At 40.2% G+C, this 16,842-nt stretch overlaps 2 protein-coding genes across 6 annotated transcripts in view; one reads left to right on the forward strand and one right to left on the reverse strand.

Moving 5' to 3' along the window:
- LOC139618161 (septin-9-like) overlaps window positions 1-16,842 on the forward strand; it is a 74,315-nt gene that overhangs the window by 26,934 nt on the left and 30,539 nt on the right. For 3 of the 4 annotated variants that reach the window (XM_071473842.1, XM_071473845.1, XM_071473844.1), the window contains one exon: window positions 4,441-5,196. In XM_071473842.1, coding sequence (XP_071329943.1) covers window positions 4,441-5,196 — 756 coding nt within the window. Of the gene's footprint in view, window positions 1-3,748; window positions 3,910-4,440; window positions 5,197-16,842 lie in introns of those variants that run through there. The other variant, XM_071473843.1, reaches the window with a different exon arrangement.
- LOC139618163 (uncharacterized) lies at window positions 13,837-16,378 on the reverse strand. 2 transcript variants are annotated; one of them, XM_071473848.1, is made up of 3 exons: window positions 16,338-16,378; window positions 16,137-16,224; window positions 13,837-15,476 (listed from the first exon to the last, which is right to left on the reverse strand). In XM_071473848.1, the coding sequence occupies exon 3, from the start codon at window positions 15,473-15,475 to the stop codon at window positions 13,982-13,984; it is 1,494 nt and encodes a 497-aa protein (XP_071329949.1). In that variant the 5' UTR covers window position 15,476; window positions 16,137-16,224; window positions 16,338-16,378; the 3' UTR covers window positions 13,837-13,981. The 2 variants fall into 2 exon arrangements, with proteins under 2 accessions (XP_071329949.1, XP_071329948.1); XM_071473847.1 differs by lacking the exon at window positions 16,338-16,378 and having other exon boundaries at window positions 16,137-16,265.

Here is a 16,842-nt window from a genome sequence, read left to right on the forward strand (position 1 = left end):
AACAGTTGTAGTTAGTGACAACTGCATTCTCAACTGCATTTTCTGTGACTCCTTCACAATAAAAGCCAACCTGTGTTTTGTCAGTTGAGTGCTTTCAATGTGAAGCAATGGCAGTAGCAAATATTGGGTTTTCAACTTAATACAGCTCTAATATAGCTGTGGGCATGCAAGCAGTAAAGACTCATTGTGCCGAAGATAATAATTACAAACAGCAATGCTGTATTAAATGTGCACCTCTCTTCCTGAGAATCCCTTGTGTGAGAGAAGGCGATTTAAACCTAATGGAATGGTACTCTCCATCGTTAACAATGAAAACTCAACTATATAGAGAAATATTTACAAAATGTAAATGCATTGAATATGTATTGCTTTAATAGAATCAACACCAAGGTTCGATTTCATGAAAAATTTAAGGATTTCAGCTTCCCTCATACCCATACATTACATGTGTCCTCTGGAGTTTTCTGGTCGACAAACAAAAGTTATGTTTGCATTCAGTGTTATTAAAGAATGCAGTGTTGCATCTTCCTTTCTACACATGAGATAAATAGGTATGTCTACTTTTTTTTAAAAAAACTGCTTCATAGTGCCACTAGACGTCAAAACCTCTACAAGATCACTTTAGTGGAAGTATAGCTATTACGTTTGATGGCTGATTGGGACGGTAATCACAGTTTGGAGATTGTCTTCTCTTGGGGACAAGAGAAGACAATCTCCAAACAATCTCCAAACTGCTAAATAAACTCTTAGTTTATTTAGCAGTTTGACAAAACTCCTGCCTATACTGGGGTGATTCTGTTTCCCTCAACAGCTGAAGACAAAAGTCAGTGCTACATCTTGTTGACCCGTCCAGCTCATCTACTGTCATGCTCAGAGAGGCATAGAGAATGTCCATGTGGTGCTCATACAGTACATGCTACACTGGAGAACAGAGGATCAACATCATGTGATTTTCTGGCAGTTTAACCATGTTTCAGTACACTACATGGATTCATCCCATATCTGACATCTCACTGTTGGTTGAAAAACATCATGCTTGGCTGCAGGGCCTTCCTTATTTGGCGGTACACTCTGCTAGCAAGTTTACTCTATGCCGTTTAGAACTGAGTCCAAGATGAATGGGGTTCAGAAATCTTCAAAGCAGATTTTGTTTCAATTCCAGGTCAAATGAGAGGTAATGCGAAGAAGGGATAACTAATGGAGAGAGCCTGAGACATAGAGAACTAAGGTTAACATTTGGTTCACATTGGTGCTCATTAGTATTATCTCAGCTTGGTTGGAAAGTCTTTGATCACTGCTATCACCTCAGAGCAGCGGCAGCATACAGCAACCTTGGATCAAAAACCTCGGTTTTGTCCTTGAAATGGGACACAGAAAAAAAAAACCTGTGCGCGCACACACACACACACACACTCTGCAATGCAGACACACATATATACAATATTGTATGCAGTCTTCAATAAACATACAGGCACATAGACAGTCACTGAGACACGCACAGAGGAAAGTAACTGCCACACAAAAAGGAGAAATAATAATATGTGACCTCTTCCTCATCTACCTCCATTTACACACACACATCTAATCATGCAGTGACGTTAACAGAAGCAGAGATTTGGCTCCAGCCAGGGCAGACCAGGCTGTTTGCTTTACTCTGCAGCTGTGTTTAAACCCACACACACACTTACGGAGAGAGATTGAAACATTACTGACGGCGGCCTCTGTCTCCAACATGTCTGTGGGGACCTCACTGTGTTGGGCTCTTGTGTCACCACACAGTTAGCACAATTCAAGGCAAACGGGTCATTATATCAAAATCACAGTCAAACAGGGTTTTAAGTGGTCTGCGGCACTGTGAATATGCCTTTGCCTCTTACTTTGACCGCCCAAGCTTGCCATTAAAAGCTAAGCATCACACCATCCATGAGAAGTGCAAGTAATTTCCAATTAAGGCATTTTTGCTTCATTTCCTGTCCTTACAGGCAAGAAACTGTTTGATACTTCAAGCCTTTACCCCTGCATCCAATGAATTTTACATCTAACTTCATTGTGACGAGTGTGTCGTTCCTTTGCTTATTTCTTACACTTAAAGAAGAACAGAGCACACCAAGAAAATTTCAAGGGTCGTTTTTCTCTCAAATGAAATTACATTATTCCTTTCTGAGCAACACAGAGACCTTATTATCAGAGAGACGGTGGGGATGTATACTGCATTCATATCAGAGTTTGAATCTAAGTCACAATGTTTTTTATTTTTGTCTCTCCTTATAATTTTTCCTGTCATTCTTAGTGGTGTGAGATGAAGAAGTGCCAAAATTGCCATATGCAGTAAACACACAGGAATGTATCTTCATGGTATTCTAGGGGATTTATTGAGGATATGGCAAACCATCCCCTGAGCATTTGAGGAAGTTACACTAGGGTTTAAAAGAGTAGCATTATTATTTGTTTAACATGCTTTTTAGTAAGCTTTAAAGGTGTTGGTAGGTGGAATTTCTTACATTTGGACAGAGCCAGGCTATCTGTTACTCCAATTTCCTGTCTTTATGCTAAACTAAGCTAACCAGCTGGCAACTCCAGCTGTATTTTTAGCATACACACATTAGAGTGCTCTCAGTCTTCTCATCTTACTCTCTGCACAAAAGTTAACTAAAATGTTGAACACTTCCTTTGAGATGCAAAGGGCTACTGCAAATAATGTGATTGCTACATGTCCTATGTATAGTGTTGTATATTTAGTATTGTGCTAGGGAACTGAATGTTTATATGGTGTGGGATTCAGTATGGCTGCAGATATCCAAGGATGCACTGGCACTCAGTGATCTGTAGTGTGCTCATTCAAGGTACACACAGGAGGTTCTGCTCAAATTATCAGCATTGGAGAAGCCTCGTTTCTGTAGGAATTGCAGACGTGGAGTAGGATTGCTGAACTGTCATTCAAACTTGTCATTAATTGCTGTCCTGTCGTTGCCATGATCACACTGAAGATGAGAAAACGTTTACAGCAAGTGGCTCAATATTTTCTGCAACTACAATCCAAGTTTTACACAGGAAAATTAGAAAGGTTGGTCTTACTGTTACAAATGCCCAGTTGAACCAGTATTTTACATTGCACTCAGTGGACACTGTGAAGCATTAGCTGCTTCTCAGCGCAAAACCTGCTGAAACAAATCAGGGATGTGAGTACAGAGAGTTCCAGGAAGAGAGGTCTTCTCCCACGCTGGTGCTTGCCTTGTCAGCCCTGAAATGGGCCAGAAGCCTGTGCAGGCCCGGGTGTTTATCTGGGACAAGTGCCGTGTTGCTCCAGGACTTGCTGCTGCTCCGGTCTCTGGGCTGAGCCGAGGTGAGCTGGGTGTCGCCCCCACATCAGACATGGAGCTGATGGTGGGATATTGGCATTGAACTGATATGGAGGGAGAGGGCTAGTTAGCATGGAAAAACTAGATATATGTATATATCTATTAAATGGAATCTTTAAATGGAGACTTTTCAAGAATATGATATTTACTGTGAACTATCCACATCCAAACCCAAACAGGAAGGATGAACAGTAAAAATAAAAATAAAGCTACAATAGCCTATTTTAACCTACTGCAAAAAAAAAAAACAAGTCAAACCAGCACCACCAGCTTTAAGCCATATTATATTATATTATATTTCCATCTACCTGTTGTAGTTTATGACCTTGGTGCATGAAGTACAGGAAGCTAAGCGCTCAGGGGGCGTGGTCAGTCTGCTAGTCGTCATGTCAACAGGTGTGCGGGATGGGCAGGTAACGGCATATATCAAGAAGAAGATGTCGGCGTAATTTCCTGACGATATAATTCAACTCTGCCAGGTTTTTTTCACCGAGCGGATCAGAAATTGCCAACGTCATGCTTTCAGGCTACGTGAAGCGTGTCAAATCCGGTAAGCTCAGCATGTCCGGTTGGGTTTATTTATTTCTGTCACCGTCACTGCGTAAAATGTTGTGAGTTGCAAATGTTGTCAAAGTGCTTGGGTGTGATGCTTTCACGTCGGTGGGAGGAGGATGAGCCTGTCCCGTGGCTCAGTTTGAACGGAGCCGCGCTCGGTGTTCTTGATGCCGCTTGTGGCGCTGACCGCCCCTCGTCTTCAGCTGCGTTTGTTTCTGCACAACAAACAAACAGTAAACAAACTAGTTGTTCACTGTCTGTTAGCAGGGCTGAACGTCACCTGCCATTATCTGTGAAAATAATTGCACCTACTCTCTGAGAAAACCTAGAGATGCTGGTGCCTGTTTGGGTTGGCTTGCTGCACCACAGTTTGTATGAAGTATCAAACTTTTTGTTTTATTCAAAAAGAAAAGATCAACTTCAGGCCCTTAGATGATAATGTTTTGTTTTCTTTTAGTTTTGCATCTGTATGGGCCAAGAGATTCTTCTGTATCTTGTCTAACCACAAATGTTCTGTGTTTTCCAGCGCTGAAACGGTCGTTTGAGGTGGAGGAGACGGATACATCCACACACCCATCACCTCTGTCTCGTCGGACCACCAACCCTCTCCGCTCATCCACCTCCTCCACATCCAGCCAGCGGAGCTACGACCTGAGCTCCCGCAACTCTGACTACTCCTCTTCTAGATCTTCCCCTTCCGAGTCCTCCAATCCACGTTCCCCAAAGACCGGCATGAGGCGCATTGAGTTATCAGGGGGTCGTAACCCTGACGGATCTTCTTCCCGCCGCACAGAAATCTCCATTGAGGTCTCCTCCAAGCAAATTGACAACTCACCCAGTGCCGGCATCGCCCGCTTTGGCCTCAAACGACCTGAGGTCAGCCTGAGCAGTCGCAGCTCCGCCCTGGATAGCTCCTCCAACTCCATCTCCAGCTCCACAAACAGGCGGGCAGAGCTCAGTATGACACGGCCCCATGAGCCCCCTGCCCCTCCCAGGAGGATGGATGCACAGCTGTCCTCTGCCCCAGTCTCTAGGATCCCTGAGCCCCCCCAGAGAAGAGCAGAGCCCCCGTCCCCTATACTCAGCCCAGCTGAGGGGGCCTCCAGGAGGCCTGAGATGCCTGTTTTCAGACAGCCGGACGGTTTGGTGCCAAACAGTGCAATGGAGAACAATAACCACCCGCCTCCTGCACCTAGCGCTCCCCTGCCTTCCCTGGCAGAGCCCCGGGTGGAGAGGGTGCAGTCACCTGTCACTGAGGCCCCCACGGCCCGACCAACAGACAGTGAGTACCTGCCCAGTACAGCATGTTTTCTATTCTACCTGTTTTGTATATATGAAATAGATGCCCAGGGAAAATTATGTTTGTTGAAGTGAACTTATCAGGGAAGCATTTTAGCCTGTACAGCCATACATTCTGGTTTTTTTTGTTTTTTTTTGTTTGTTTTTTTTGATTGAAAATTCACTGGTAACCGGTTTCAACATGGCCCCATCTTCCTAAATCTAATAACTTGCAACAGTCTGGCAGCAACTATGCTATGATGAGATCATCTGATCATTGCTTTACCACATTGCTGCTCACTTTCCTGTTTACGACTGTTTCATTTTAACCTTATCTTGCAACACAAACATGCTCATGTTGAGCCTTGGTATGTGTATGCTCAAACACACTGAATCCTGCTTTGCATTTAAAAATATTTCTTCCTTGATTTAAGTGTATTTCTTCACAGTCTAGTCACATTGCAACACTGTCAAATTCATGCTGAGACACCCTTTTGGAGCCCCTTTATTGATTTGTATTTTGTATTTATTCAGGACTTCTGCTCTTTTTATTTCACATACGATTACAAAGCAGCTGTGAAGTAGCAGTACCACGAGCACAAAAATGAGTTTGTGTGAGCTTGTCAGTCTAGATCTGTGAATGTAGGTCATGGAGGGTGATGATGAGAATCGCAGGACTGTTCCCAGGACAGCAGTTAAAAAACAACTCATACAGGCAAGCAGCTGAGTAGCCCAGCTCACTTGAATTTGAATCAACCACTGGAATCAGATTTAAAGTATTGGATAAAATCACAGTAAATTCCAATTATGTGAGATCGGCAGCTGCACATTTTGTAGAGCTTTCATTTTTTATCAAGTTAGCCTAATCGTTTACTATCAAGATGCGAGTGACGCATATCAAGTAACCACGGTTGTTTTCGACCTTAATTTTTGTGTAATTGATGCATTGTCTTGGGTTTTTTAAACTTCTGTGACATACAAAGTTACAAATGAAAGCAAAATTATCTTTGTCTGGACAGTGCAGAGGTGATTTTTCTTCTTCTTCTTTGTTTTTTTTTTTTTTTTAAAATAAATTTTCAGCCACTGCTGACTAACATCAGACATGTGGCACAGAGATAATGCCAAACTCAAACTGAGCATCAGATGTTTTCCTAGTAACTTGCACAATAAGTATTGGTTTCACTGAGGCAAAACGTCAAGAACTTCCCCATAACTGTGGAAAGATACCACATACCAGTGAGTCATTGTTTTGTTGGTCTAACCTCTCAGATTGACCAGGTCGAGAGTGGGAGAACTAGACTCCTGACACTCATGTAATTTAGTCATCCCACAATAAAGCCTTATAGAATATCTGCTGTTTTTTAAAGTACTTTACTTTGTTGCCCCCAGATCTAACAGGGGGTAATGATGGCATAGTTGGTTGCCTTCCAGCCAGTGTGTTGGTTCAGAACCAAGATAGGCTGAGATTACATCTGAGCTGAGCTTACATCTGAGCTGAGATGAAACTCTAACTGATTCCTAATATTTTTTGACCCCTGTAACACTATTGTCAGGCCAAACAAAGCTCTGGAGCAACACTTTAGTACATGACAAGGTATCTCTTGAACTAAATGCAGGATTTCCATGAGGTACACTGTGGACATTCCTCATCCACAGAGGATGAAACCTAATATACTTAAAGCTGGCCCATGACTTTTCTTTTAGCGCCACCCTCAGGACAAACTTAACATTTTTAAGATTTTTGGGGCTTTTTTAAATGCCTTTATTAGATAGGACAGTGAGAGAGTGACAGGAAAGTTGGGGGAGAGAGAGGGGATGACATGCAGCAAAGGTGCAGCGATTAGGACTAAGCCACAGGGCGCCCCCAAACTTAACATTTCTGTGAAAATCTAAACTGTCAGTATGTTTACTTTGTTACTGTGGTGTATAATGAATTGCAGCCTCTAATCAGCCAGCCATTAGAAGGATTTTAAGCTTTTAGTGTTGTTTTTCATTTTTGGTTCACCATAGCTGCCTGTGCAGGGCAGGGAGATGTGCAGCACAGGTCACAGCACATATGTTCCAGTTTCAGTGGCATGCTTTATCTTATCATTTTAATTCACAAGTATGCTTCAACAGAGGTTGCGTTTGGAACTGGTTCTTGTTATGGTGGGGAAATTTGTATTTATTTGTGCCTGGGTGTATGCAGGGGTGACACTTTACTTGCAGGTTATTTGTGGTGTATGCTTCCCTCTCTCTTATCCTATTAGAACAGCCCATCCTTATACTGCTGTGTGTGTGTTTGTGTAGCACTGCTATCTGGAGACAGCTGTGCTCTTGGGCTGCTCTCACTGGAGTAGTATCCAGGCGTAGGCGGCTGGGAGGTGATACATTCCAAATCTGGAGGTCATAAAACATTCTACATAAAAATAGAAAGCCTCCAATTTCCACTTTCTATGCTCTCTGTGTGTGTTTGTGTTTGTAGCCTCTCTGTGTCTCTCAATATCCACTGCATTTCTTTTGCAAACAGCTAAGGATTTAATTTTATTTCTGCGTCCTTCTGAAGTTATTTATTTTACTTTATTTCTGTAGTTTCCTAATGTAGCACCATTGGTGAACCAGTAAGCATATATAGATGCAAAATATCTGAAATGTGGCCTTGTGTTTGTAGAAGGGAAATAAGCGAGGAAAAGTGAGAGGATTAAGTCTCAACATTTGCCACATTTGGCTCAGATTACCATCTTCCCCCTCAGCCGTGCATGTGGAGGGAGGGAGGGAGGGAGGCCGAGCTTGAGAAGAAGCAAGGAGCAAGAAGCAGATAGACAGTGGAGAAATAGAGAAATGAGGGTTAGTGGGCAGAAGGAAAGGGGGAGAAAAAGAGACAGAGACGTAAAGCATGTTTGAAAAAGAGAGTGATTTCCTGTAAAGTCTGTCTACAGGCAGAAAACAAAATGAGAAAAGCCCACTTCAATCTCCAGTCATTTGGGAGTGAAGCTAAACCAACAGACCACACTCCTTTGACGACATGCCCAAGACTACAATTTACTTTCCATTTCCTCAACAAGTACACTCAGCACACATTGAGGCAAATTCTTTTTTTTAAAATTTTTTTTAAAATAAGTATTTATTTTTGCATAAATATTTTATATTGTTTAGAAGGGAAAACTGGGAATGTTTTTCAGTTAAATTCTTTGTTGTTTACTTCTGTTGCTGCTTGTGTCAGCAGTGTGTCCCGTGGGATGCTGGCAGTGTATGTTTTCAGTGTGTTTCTTCTGGCTGTCCTATTAGTTTATTGTTTAAGGGCCTACATGATATTTCACAGAGATCTATGTGAAAGTAAATGTGTTGCAGAATGCAAGGATTTGTAGAGTACAATGTGAGAACATGTACGAAAATTTGAACTCGGTTTAGATTTTCACTTTTTGGGGGTGAATGTGGTCTTTACTTTGAAGCCTCATTTGAAGTCTTTGAAATGTTCATCACGGTATGCGAAATAGCTTGTTGTCTAACAGAGTTCAAGTATGTTAGGTTTTGGTGGCATGAGTTCTTTGATTCCTTAAACACAGTACTAATCTGTTCTCAGTGGTTTTGTTTTTGTCTGTGACTGAATTCAGCTTTGGTGTGCGTGTGTGTGTTTCTTTGTGTGATTGTGACAATTTAAACCCACAAGTTCAGATTTTTGTTCTATAAGTTCATTGTTCATCTACAAGCTCTCGCATTTTGCAGCATGTTTACCTTCATAGATCGACCTGCCTCTGAGCCTCTTTGTGTATCTGTGTGTCTGTGTCTGTGCAGGGGAGACTGACTGATGAATATACCGATAAGCATTAAGCCGGTTGTTAATTGTCATAAAACACAAGGTGCTGCAATGACACGCTCCATTTCAGTTGACTTTTTGGCTGTAATGATGAGCAGCTGTATCCAGTTTTGTGGTGCTTCCACAGGATGTGATCTCATGTTTACAGACAGATGCACACACACACACACACACACACACACACACGTTCATTCATTCTGTACACAGCTCATCTTAATTTCCTGTCCATGCCTTGACCTTGATTTATTTTGTCTTGGCCGCTATGATGCATACTGCAGAGTCAGTTTAATATCTTGAAAAAGGCATGTTATTTTTTCATGCATAAACTTACCTAACAAAAAAACTAAAGGTGATACAGTTTGGATCTGTTTTATTGCGATAATGTATCTTCAGTTATTTCCTGATGCCAACGTTGGCACATGTTAGCTTAGACAATGCAAGTCCCATTATCACAGTTAAACACAATAGGACGAGGCAGGGCATGGCACTTTTCACACATGCATAGTTCAGAGTGCTTTAATTAAGGCGAAGAAATGTATTACAACTGCATTAGAACAAATAAGACAGTTAATATGTGTTCTGACAATAGGACTATTTTTATACAAATGCAGGCTCTTCATTCACCTCACCAGGACCGATTTATTGGCAGAGCTTGGATGACACATGGGTCAAAATATCAGAAAGTTTAACCTGACTCAACTTTTGCTGCAGTGCAGTTCAAAATCATCCTGATAGAATACTTTGTAGCATTTGTTATGGAATATTGTGCTAATCACATAAATAACTAGGCAACAAAAACAGAATGCATTACCTGAGTTAAAAGGATTATGGAGGTGAGATATGAGACAGGAATACAGCCCAGTACCTAAATTATACACCCTTAAGTGAAATCATCAGGAATATCTATTTATTATCATGAGTTGTCTCTCGTGATAAGGTGGCTTCGTTTGAAAGGTGTTGCCTTGATTACATCTGTGAAGACAGAGTGTGTGTTTGGGAGTGGGGCCAAGCAAGGCACTTGCAAAATCAAGATGTCAACATAATCCATTCCCACGCCATCCACCCACACCCTCCCATTACTGACACTGACCTCGCATGATCTCAGGAAGTAATTTTCTAAAAATAATTCTTAGTGTTTTACTGGTCTGAAAATGGTTAAGAGCCTTAGAAGGTACTTGGAAATATACATTGGTGCTAATTACATTGAGCAACTGCCTGGCTACAGCATGAAGTAGAGAGCTGGGCAAAGGACATATGATGGGGAAGTAGAGCAAGGCAACTTGTTGCAATGTGCTCTGTTTAGTGTCGAGTGAGCTTGTAGACTGAAAAACTTCTGTACACAATCCCATAGTTCACCTGTGAAGTCATTGTGAGTTGGCAGGCCAGAAGGGCAGATAATACTTTGCTTGCTTTATTATGACTGTAACATTATGTAATGTGCTGTTAAAAAGTAGAATTTATGTCATGTAGTCTGTCACTTATTGATTAATCATCGATGTTTTTTTTAATTGACCACAAATGCTTAATAGTTTCTGGTTCCAACTTTTAAAAGTTGTATATCATTTTAAATTAAACATGTTTTGTTTCATATTTTATGCAATTAATTGATCAATCAAAAATATAATAAACTGATAGATAAATTAAAATAATGAATGAAAATTATTTTTAGTTGCGTTCCTAACTTTTGCGACTTTCATGTACACAATTTTACCAAGTTACCTTGGTTGAATAAAGATTGGACCTGGAGGGAGCGTAACCAATTTAACAGATGATGCTGTGTTTTGGTTCAGTGCTTGACCCAGAATGGAAAGTTTCACTTCATTGGTGAATAATTAAAGTCATAAACACAAAAACAAATACATAAGTCCCTGTATTTATTTGAAAATCAGATTTTGTATGAGGAGCGGGCTGTTTTCTGTGGACTACCATTCTTCCTCACATTGACCTGGGCTTCTTTAGGAAATGTTATACAGAGATTATTGAAAGTGTCAGCTTTTAGACGTCTTATTTACAAACCAAACAAAGCAGGGTGTGTTTGTCATTAACACTTGACTCCAGACTCCATCACCCTTGGGGAGGGAACTTTTTATTAGAATTCCTTACAGCTGAATTAGCAACAGTTTCTAATAATGACTCATTATCTCATGATCTGTTTGGTCTTGTGATGGCCTGCTGAGTGCTATCCTAGTTTTACCACATTAAAACAGCACTCATCTCTTCCACATAAACATAAAGGCCTTTTGATAGGTCTTTATGGGACTTGGCGAGAAACAAGGACTTGTGCATGTCACAAGGGTTGGAAATGATCTCTCTGATTAAGTGGGTGTGTGTTTTGCATGGGGCACACATACTATGACAAACACAAACATTCACCTGTGCTCATGATGTTGCAAATCCAACTTGTGCATGACCATTTTTCTTAAACTTAAACACTGACATGGGTCATAAAATATGGTTTATTACACAATTTTAAACATTACAGGAAGAATACAAAACCACAAAACTTTATTAGTTTAGGATGCAATTTTGTAAGTAGAGCTAAAAACCAAATGTCCAGCTATGTAATAATAAATCTTAAAATTGCTATTCTGTTTTTCAAATTGCCATGTGTTGTAATTTTTCCAGGCAGGTAAGATTGATTCAAATTCTATTTACAGCAAATGTCATAGTCTGCAGGTTTTCAGTCCGAGCAAACACTTTATCAATTAGTTTACTGATCTTGTCTTGTTGAGGAAATGTGCTGATCACTGATGGGTTTTTACTCTGATCCTGTAGTCTGAAATAAAGTTGACCGACTGGGCTTCACCAAAACCCCAAAATTTCATGAGACACTGTCTGAGATGGGTGATTTAAATCAGTGGTTCCCAACCTGGGGGGCCCGACAGATTTGTGGCGCCAAAGATCCAGGGGGGGTTGCGAAGCCCTCTTGATTTTAAGGGGTTTAATAATTTTTATGTAATTAAAATGTTAAATAAATGAGTAAGCATTTAATTCATATATGTGACAAAATCAACTAAATTCAAGAGCCACATTAAACATTTATTTGTGTATTTAAATGAACAAATAAGTAATATATATCACGAGGAACAGAACGTGTGTGACGTGAACGCCTCTCGTGCTGCAGCCGTTGCCTAGCAACGTAAACGGAGCTAAGGGAGAAATGGCGAAGCGTCAGGTAGAGGAGACTGCAGAAAATGTCAAAAAGAAAAATAGGGGCTACCAAGAAAGTTATATTGAGTTTGGCTTCATAGAAGCAATGGATAAAATTTAGAGCTGAATGTATATTTTGCCATGAGAAACTGGCAAATGAAAGTTTGAAGCCCTGCAAGCTGAAGCGACACCAGACAACAAAACATCCCGAGACAGTGGGTAAGCCCAAAGAGTTTTTCATCAGAAAAAGAGAGCTTGTTGTCACTAGCAGGCCCCAAAACAAATTACAAATCAAAAAATTACTGAAATATAATAAAGTATTTCATGTAAAACAAATTATGATGTTCCTTATTTTATTTTATTTTTCATCGGGGGGTCACCAAAGTTTACAATGGTAAAAATATGGGTCCCTTAAGAAAAAGGTTGGGAACCACTGATTTAAATTATTTGACCTTTCATCACAAACATGTCATACTGAGCCTATATCACGATCTTAACTTAACAAAATTGGCTCTATAGTGCAAAAAAATTAAACATAAAGGCAAAAACATAAAATAAAATAAAAATAAAAAATAGAAATACAAGAGGACAACATTTTGGTGAGACAAAAATCAAACAGGTAAAAATGAACAAAATGCATGGAGGGAGCAGGTGACATAAAAAATGACAGATAACCCTGCATAAATACAATCTGAATGAGTGATTCTGTAGCCTATGTTTAATTATGGATACAGGGAAGATTGCTGTACTTTTATAAACAGGTCGGACTGGTCTGGCTTTGATGTAGAGGTGGGTGTGGGTAGTATTTAATTGTGTTGAAATAAACACCATAATACTCACAGACATATGACTGGTTTAAACACTTTCTCCTCTAATTTTCTCAGACATTCTCATGCAAAGATAAATTCATTTTGTAATGTGGCTGATAATTTACATATATAAAATACATTTTGTATGAAAAGATTGTCTACAGCAGGGGTCTCCAACCTTTTTTTTCTCGGAGAGCTACTTTGACAAAATAAAAGGGGCTGAAAGCTACTCTTGTATTACATTCACACACATATCCTATCAAAACACTAATCTTCAAAACAAATCAGACAAATAAGATAATTTAACAAGTCATCAAATATCAAGATCCAGAACTCACATTTTGTACCAAACACATCTGAAACTCACATCAGACATCAGACACAATTTTTGTGTCAGAAATCTGAGTCATGATTCAGTCAAATCTGAACACACAGACATGATAACATCATTGCAAATAAAGCTCCATAAATCTGCTTACAAATCAGAGAAAAACAAAGCTCATTAGCAAGTAATGCATGAAGTGATGTAATGTACCATCCAATGGTACATTACAACAAGAACTTGAAATGGCTAATTTGGTATGCTTAATTTTCCAAAATGTATACAAACCTTGGGCTAAAAAAAAAACGGGGCTCAACTTGAAGCCCAGAGTTTAACTCACTTAATCCAGGGCAACATATTGCTGGTTTCTTGCAAAAGTTAAGTTTACATCTGTTCTGTTATCCTGGAGAGTTGCTATTACTGCATGTCACCTATGGCATAGCTGATGTAAACAAACTTGACAGTGTAACTCATCGACTGACAGCTGACAAATAATTATTCAATGTTAAAATGGGCTGGGTATGACTGTGTATTTGATTTAGTTGCTTTTGTGTAGATTTACTGAGTGAACTTGTGTTGCTTTAAGTTTGTACTGTGCATCCATGGTGTGTACATACTATCTTCTCAGAACCTTTCAGTGAGCTACTCTAAGACAGGGAGTGAGCCACCTGTTGAAGACCCCTGGTCTACAGTCCATCTCTAGTACTCTCCATCACCTCCAGCTTGGGGTGCGTACTTTAACTTCTTCATCCCCAAGTACGAATCGTGCTTGGACTCCTGGTGCAATTGCCATACCTGAATGATATTCATAGACATAATAAAGGGAGTCCTCAACATCAGTGCTAGGTCTGAATTTAGTTGCCCATTGCCACTGCCACCATTGATAGTCATTTGTGGCTCTATCTGCAGAGGCATAGAATCCGACCCAAGACTTGTTAAATTCTGACCTCCACTCACTGAAAGTCTTCTTAACAAATAAGCGAGCACAAGCCTTGCCATCCTTTGCAAAGAGCTGGAGTCTTGCATTGTAGCCTCTGATGTTGACTGCATCGGGATTCTTAAATTCAGGTCCTCTGCATATCTCCTCTCCTACCCCTCTCCAGAAGCAGCACTGTATTCTCACCTTATGCAGCCGGACCTGAAGGCCTTCATTCAGGGGTACTGAGGTGTCACAACTACCTGATTCTCTGTTCCCAATGGATTCATAAGTCCTGCTGGCTTCCTGGTCCTCATTGTTCTTGAAAAGCACTGCCATCACTCCATTTTTTAGATGATGTTCAGGAATGTTGCTCCAAACAATCCTGGCTTTTCCGTTCCTGCCAGTCGTCACCTCCAGTTGTGCATCAACCCTCTCATACTGTAGAAATCTTTCTGAAATCCATCTTTCAACCTCCATGTGATTTTGTCTGTCTTCTGGGATGTTGACAACAAAATCAGGTTGTACTTTTCTTCTCAATGAACGCTGCGGTCTGGTGTGGTGGTTAGAGGAGTACTTTTCCTGGATCACAATGAACAGCAGCAGTCCAAGACAAGCAAGGTCACCCCATATGTTTTTGATGTCCCATAACTGGGAATCATCAGCGTTACTTCCAAAGCGATCTCTGAGCTCTGACAGTGACTGTTGGTCTTCCCCCACAGAAAACTGTGTGATCTCTCTTAAAAGGTTGGTAGTGACCTGGTACGTATGGTCTGGATCATATCTTGTCCCCTGATTTTCAGAGGTCTCATAATGCTGCGTGAGGTACACTCTGTCTATTCTCTGCAAAGCTTGCCGTCCTGTGTTCTGCTCCCTGACTCTGAATATAATCCGGTCCCTGTTTCTTCCCACGAACTCTGCTGGGGGATGGATAACGTAAGATGGAAGTCGCATGGGTGAGTTCTGATTGAGATTGCCGACAGTGTAGTACCGGTATCTGACATTTCCTCGAGGCAGTGGGTCCAGCAGCCCTTCATAGTTGCCATAATGATGCGAGCCATAATCTCCATTGTTTGGATCAAAGGTCAGGTATATGACATCGTTATTGTCGATATCGACCGTGTTGGCAAACCAGTGGAGCAGAAGAAGAATGTGCTTGGGCACATATTGGCCAAAGTTGATTTTCTTCAAATCATTGATTGAATTGAGCTTTTGTTGAGCTGACACACAGGTCAGAGTAAGAAACAGAACTACACAGCAACTTGTGACTCTTCCTGACATCCTTGTCATCCTGTAAAAATATTTAATGAGTTATTAGCTGAATTATTCATTCATACTGTACATTATCAATCCATACATGTATTTGTAACAAGGGATACATCTTTATTATTATGATTATTCATGATTGATACATTTATTTTTATTTATTGTAACTCTTCCCGACATCCTCATCATCCTGTAACTATATTGAAAAAAATTTTCAGATACATTAGTCATCCATTATTTACATTCTTAATCCATACATGTATTTGAGGGATGGACCTAATGCTTATTGTCATGATTGATAAATCTGTTTTTATAATATCCATTTTTATTTGATGAGATCACAAAGGTAAACATGTGAAATCCATAGTTATAAGCAAATTGAAACAATAATGGTATTTTCACACAAAACAATTACTTCATTAATCAAATATAACATAACATAACAAAACAAAGTAGTTAAAGGTGGATGTTGGTGGATATGTGTATCTGCTGTTGTTGAATTTGGAAATGCTAATGTGTGTTCCTCATTTCTCTGTTAAAGTGCACACTTATGACACAACAAAAAGTGCACTTGGCCATACAGAAACCTTCACAAGGAAGATCGGGGTTAAATATCTCATTAATCACGTTGAATGCAATCCAAGGTAAAAGGAAAAACTAACAATAAGAAAATAGGAGCACTCACCTTAGTTGGCTGCTGTTGTGGGTCTGATCTGTGTTTGTGTGAGGACAGTTGCACCTCCCCTTAGGTTACTGTTTCCTTGTAAGTGAAACTGGGGAAACAAGCATTGCTGGTAGTTACAGGAAGTTTGACACAGCTATTTAGAGAGATTTATTCTGTAGGTCATTTTTGAATTTTATGAGTAGGTTTAGGGTGGAAACGCACCTATGCAGGTCCAGGTTTGACAGTGACTGTGTCCTTTGGACTGCAGAGTGAGAAACTACAAGATCTGTGATAGAGCCTGGTTTATTATTAGCTAGTATTTGTTTATCACAGATCAATTTCAAATTACAGTACTTGCTTGTTTTATTGCCTGCATTTTTCTGCATATATACTTTTCTTAATTCAGGTTTTTATTGTACCATAGTACATATGTGTCACAACTCTTAATCATCAAATTCGAGGTTTCATTGCCTGAAAGTGGAGTACAATATCGGTAGATTTATGATTGTCAGTGTTTTATTTCTTTGCACTCTGTGGTGACAATATTGGACTAATACATGTGGTGAACTTTGCATTCATTAGATAGATGCGCAGTCTAGTGTTCCAGTAATAAAGATTGAGAAACGGGGTTGGCATCCAACAAAAGGGCGCAGCTGGATTCAAACCAAAAATGTGGTGGTTTTAGACCACTAGTTCACCAAGACACCCACTTTGTTCTTTTTGAAGT

This window comes from Trachinotus anak, unplaced genomic scaffold (genome assembly GCF_046630095.1).
Source record: "Trachinotus anak isolate AG129_WGS33_773 ecotype Australia unplaced genomic scaffold, CSIRO_AGI_Tana_v1 ptg000003l, whole genome shotgun sequence".
NCBI lineage: Eukaryota > Metazoa > Chordata > Actinopteri > Carangiformes > Carangidae > Trachinotus > Trachinotus anak.

Excerpts from the sequence above, each read along its gene's own strand:
- LOC139618163 (XM_071473848.1), bottom strand. The coding sequence starts at position 15,475 with ATGACAAGGATGTCAGGAAGAGTCACAAGTTGCTGTGTAGTTCTGTTT.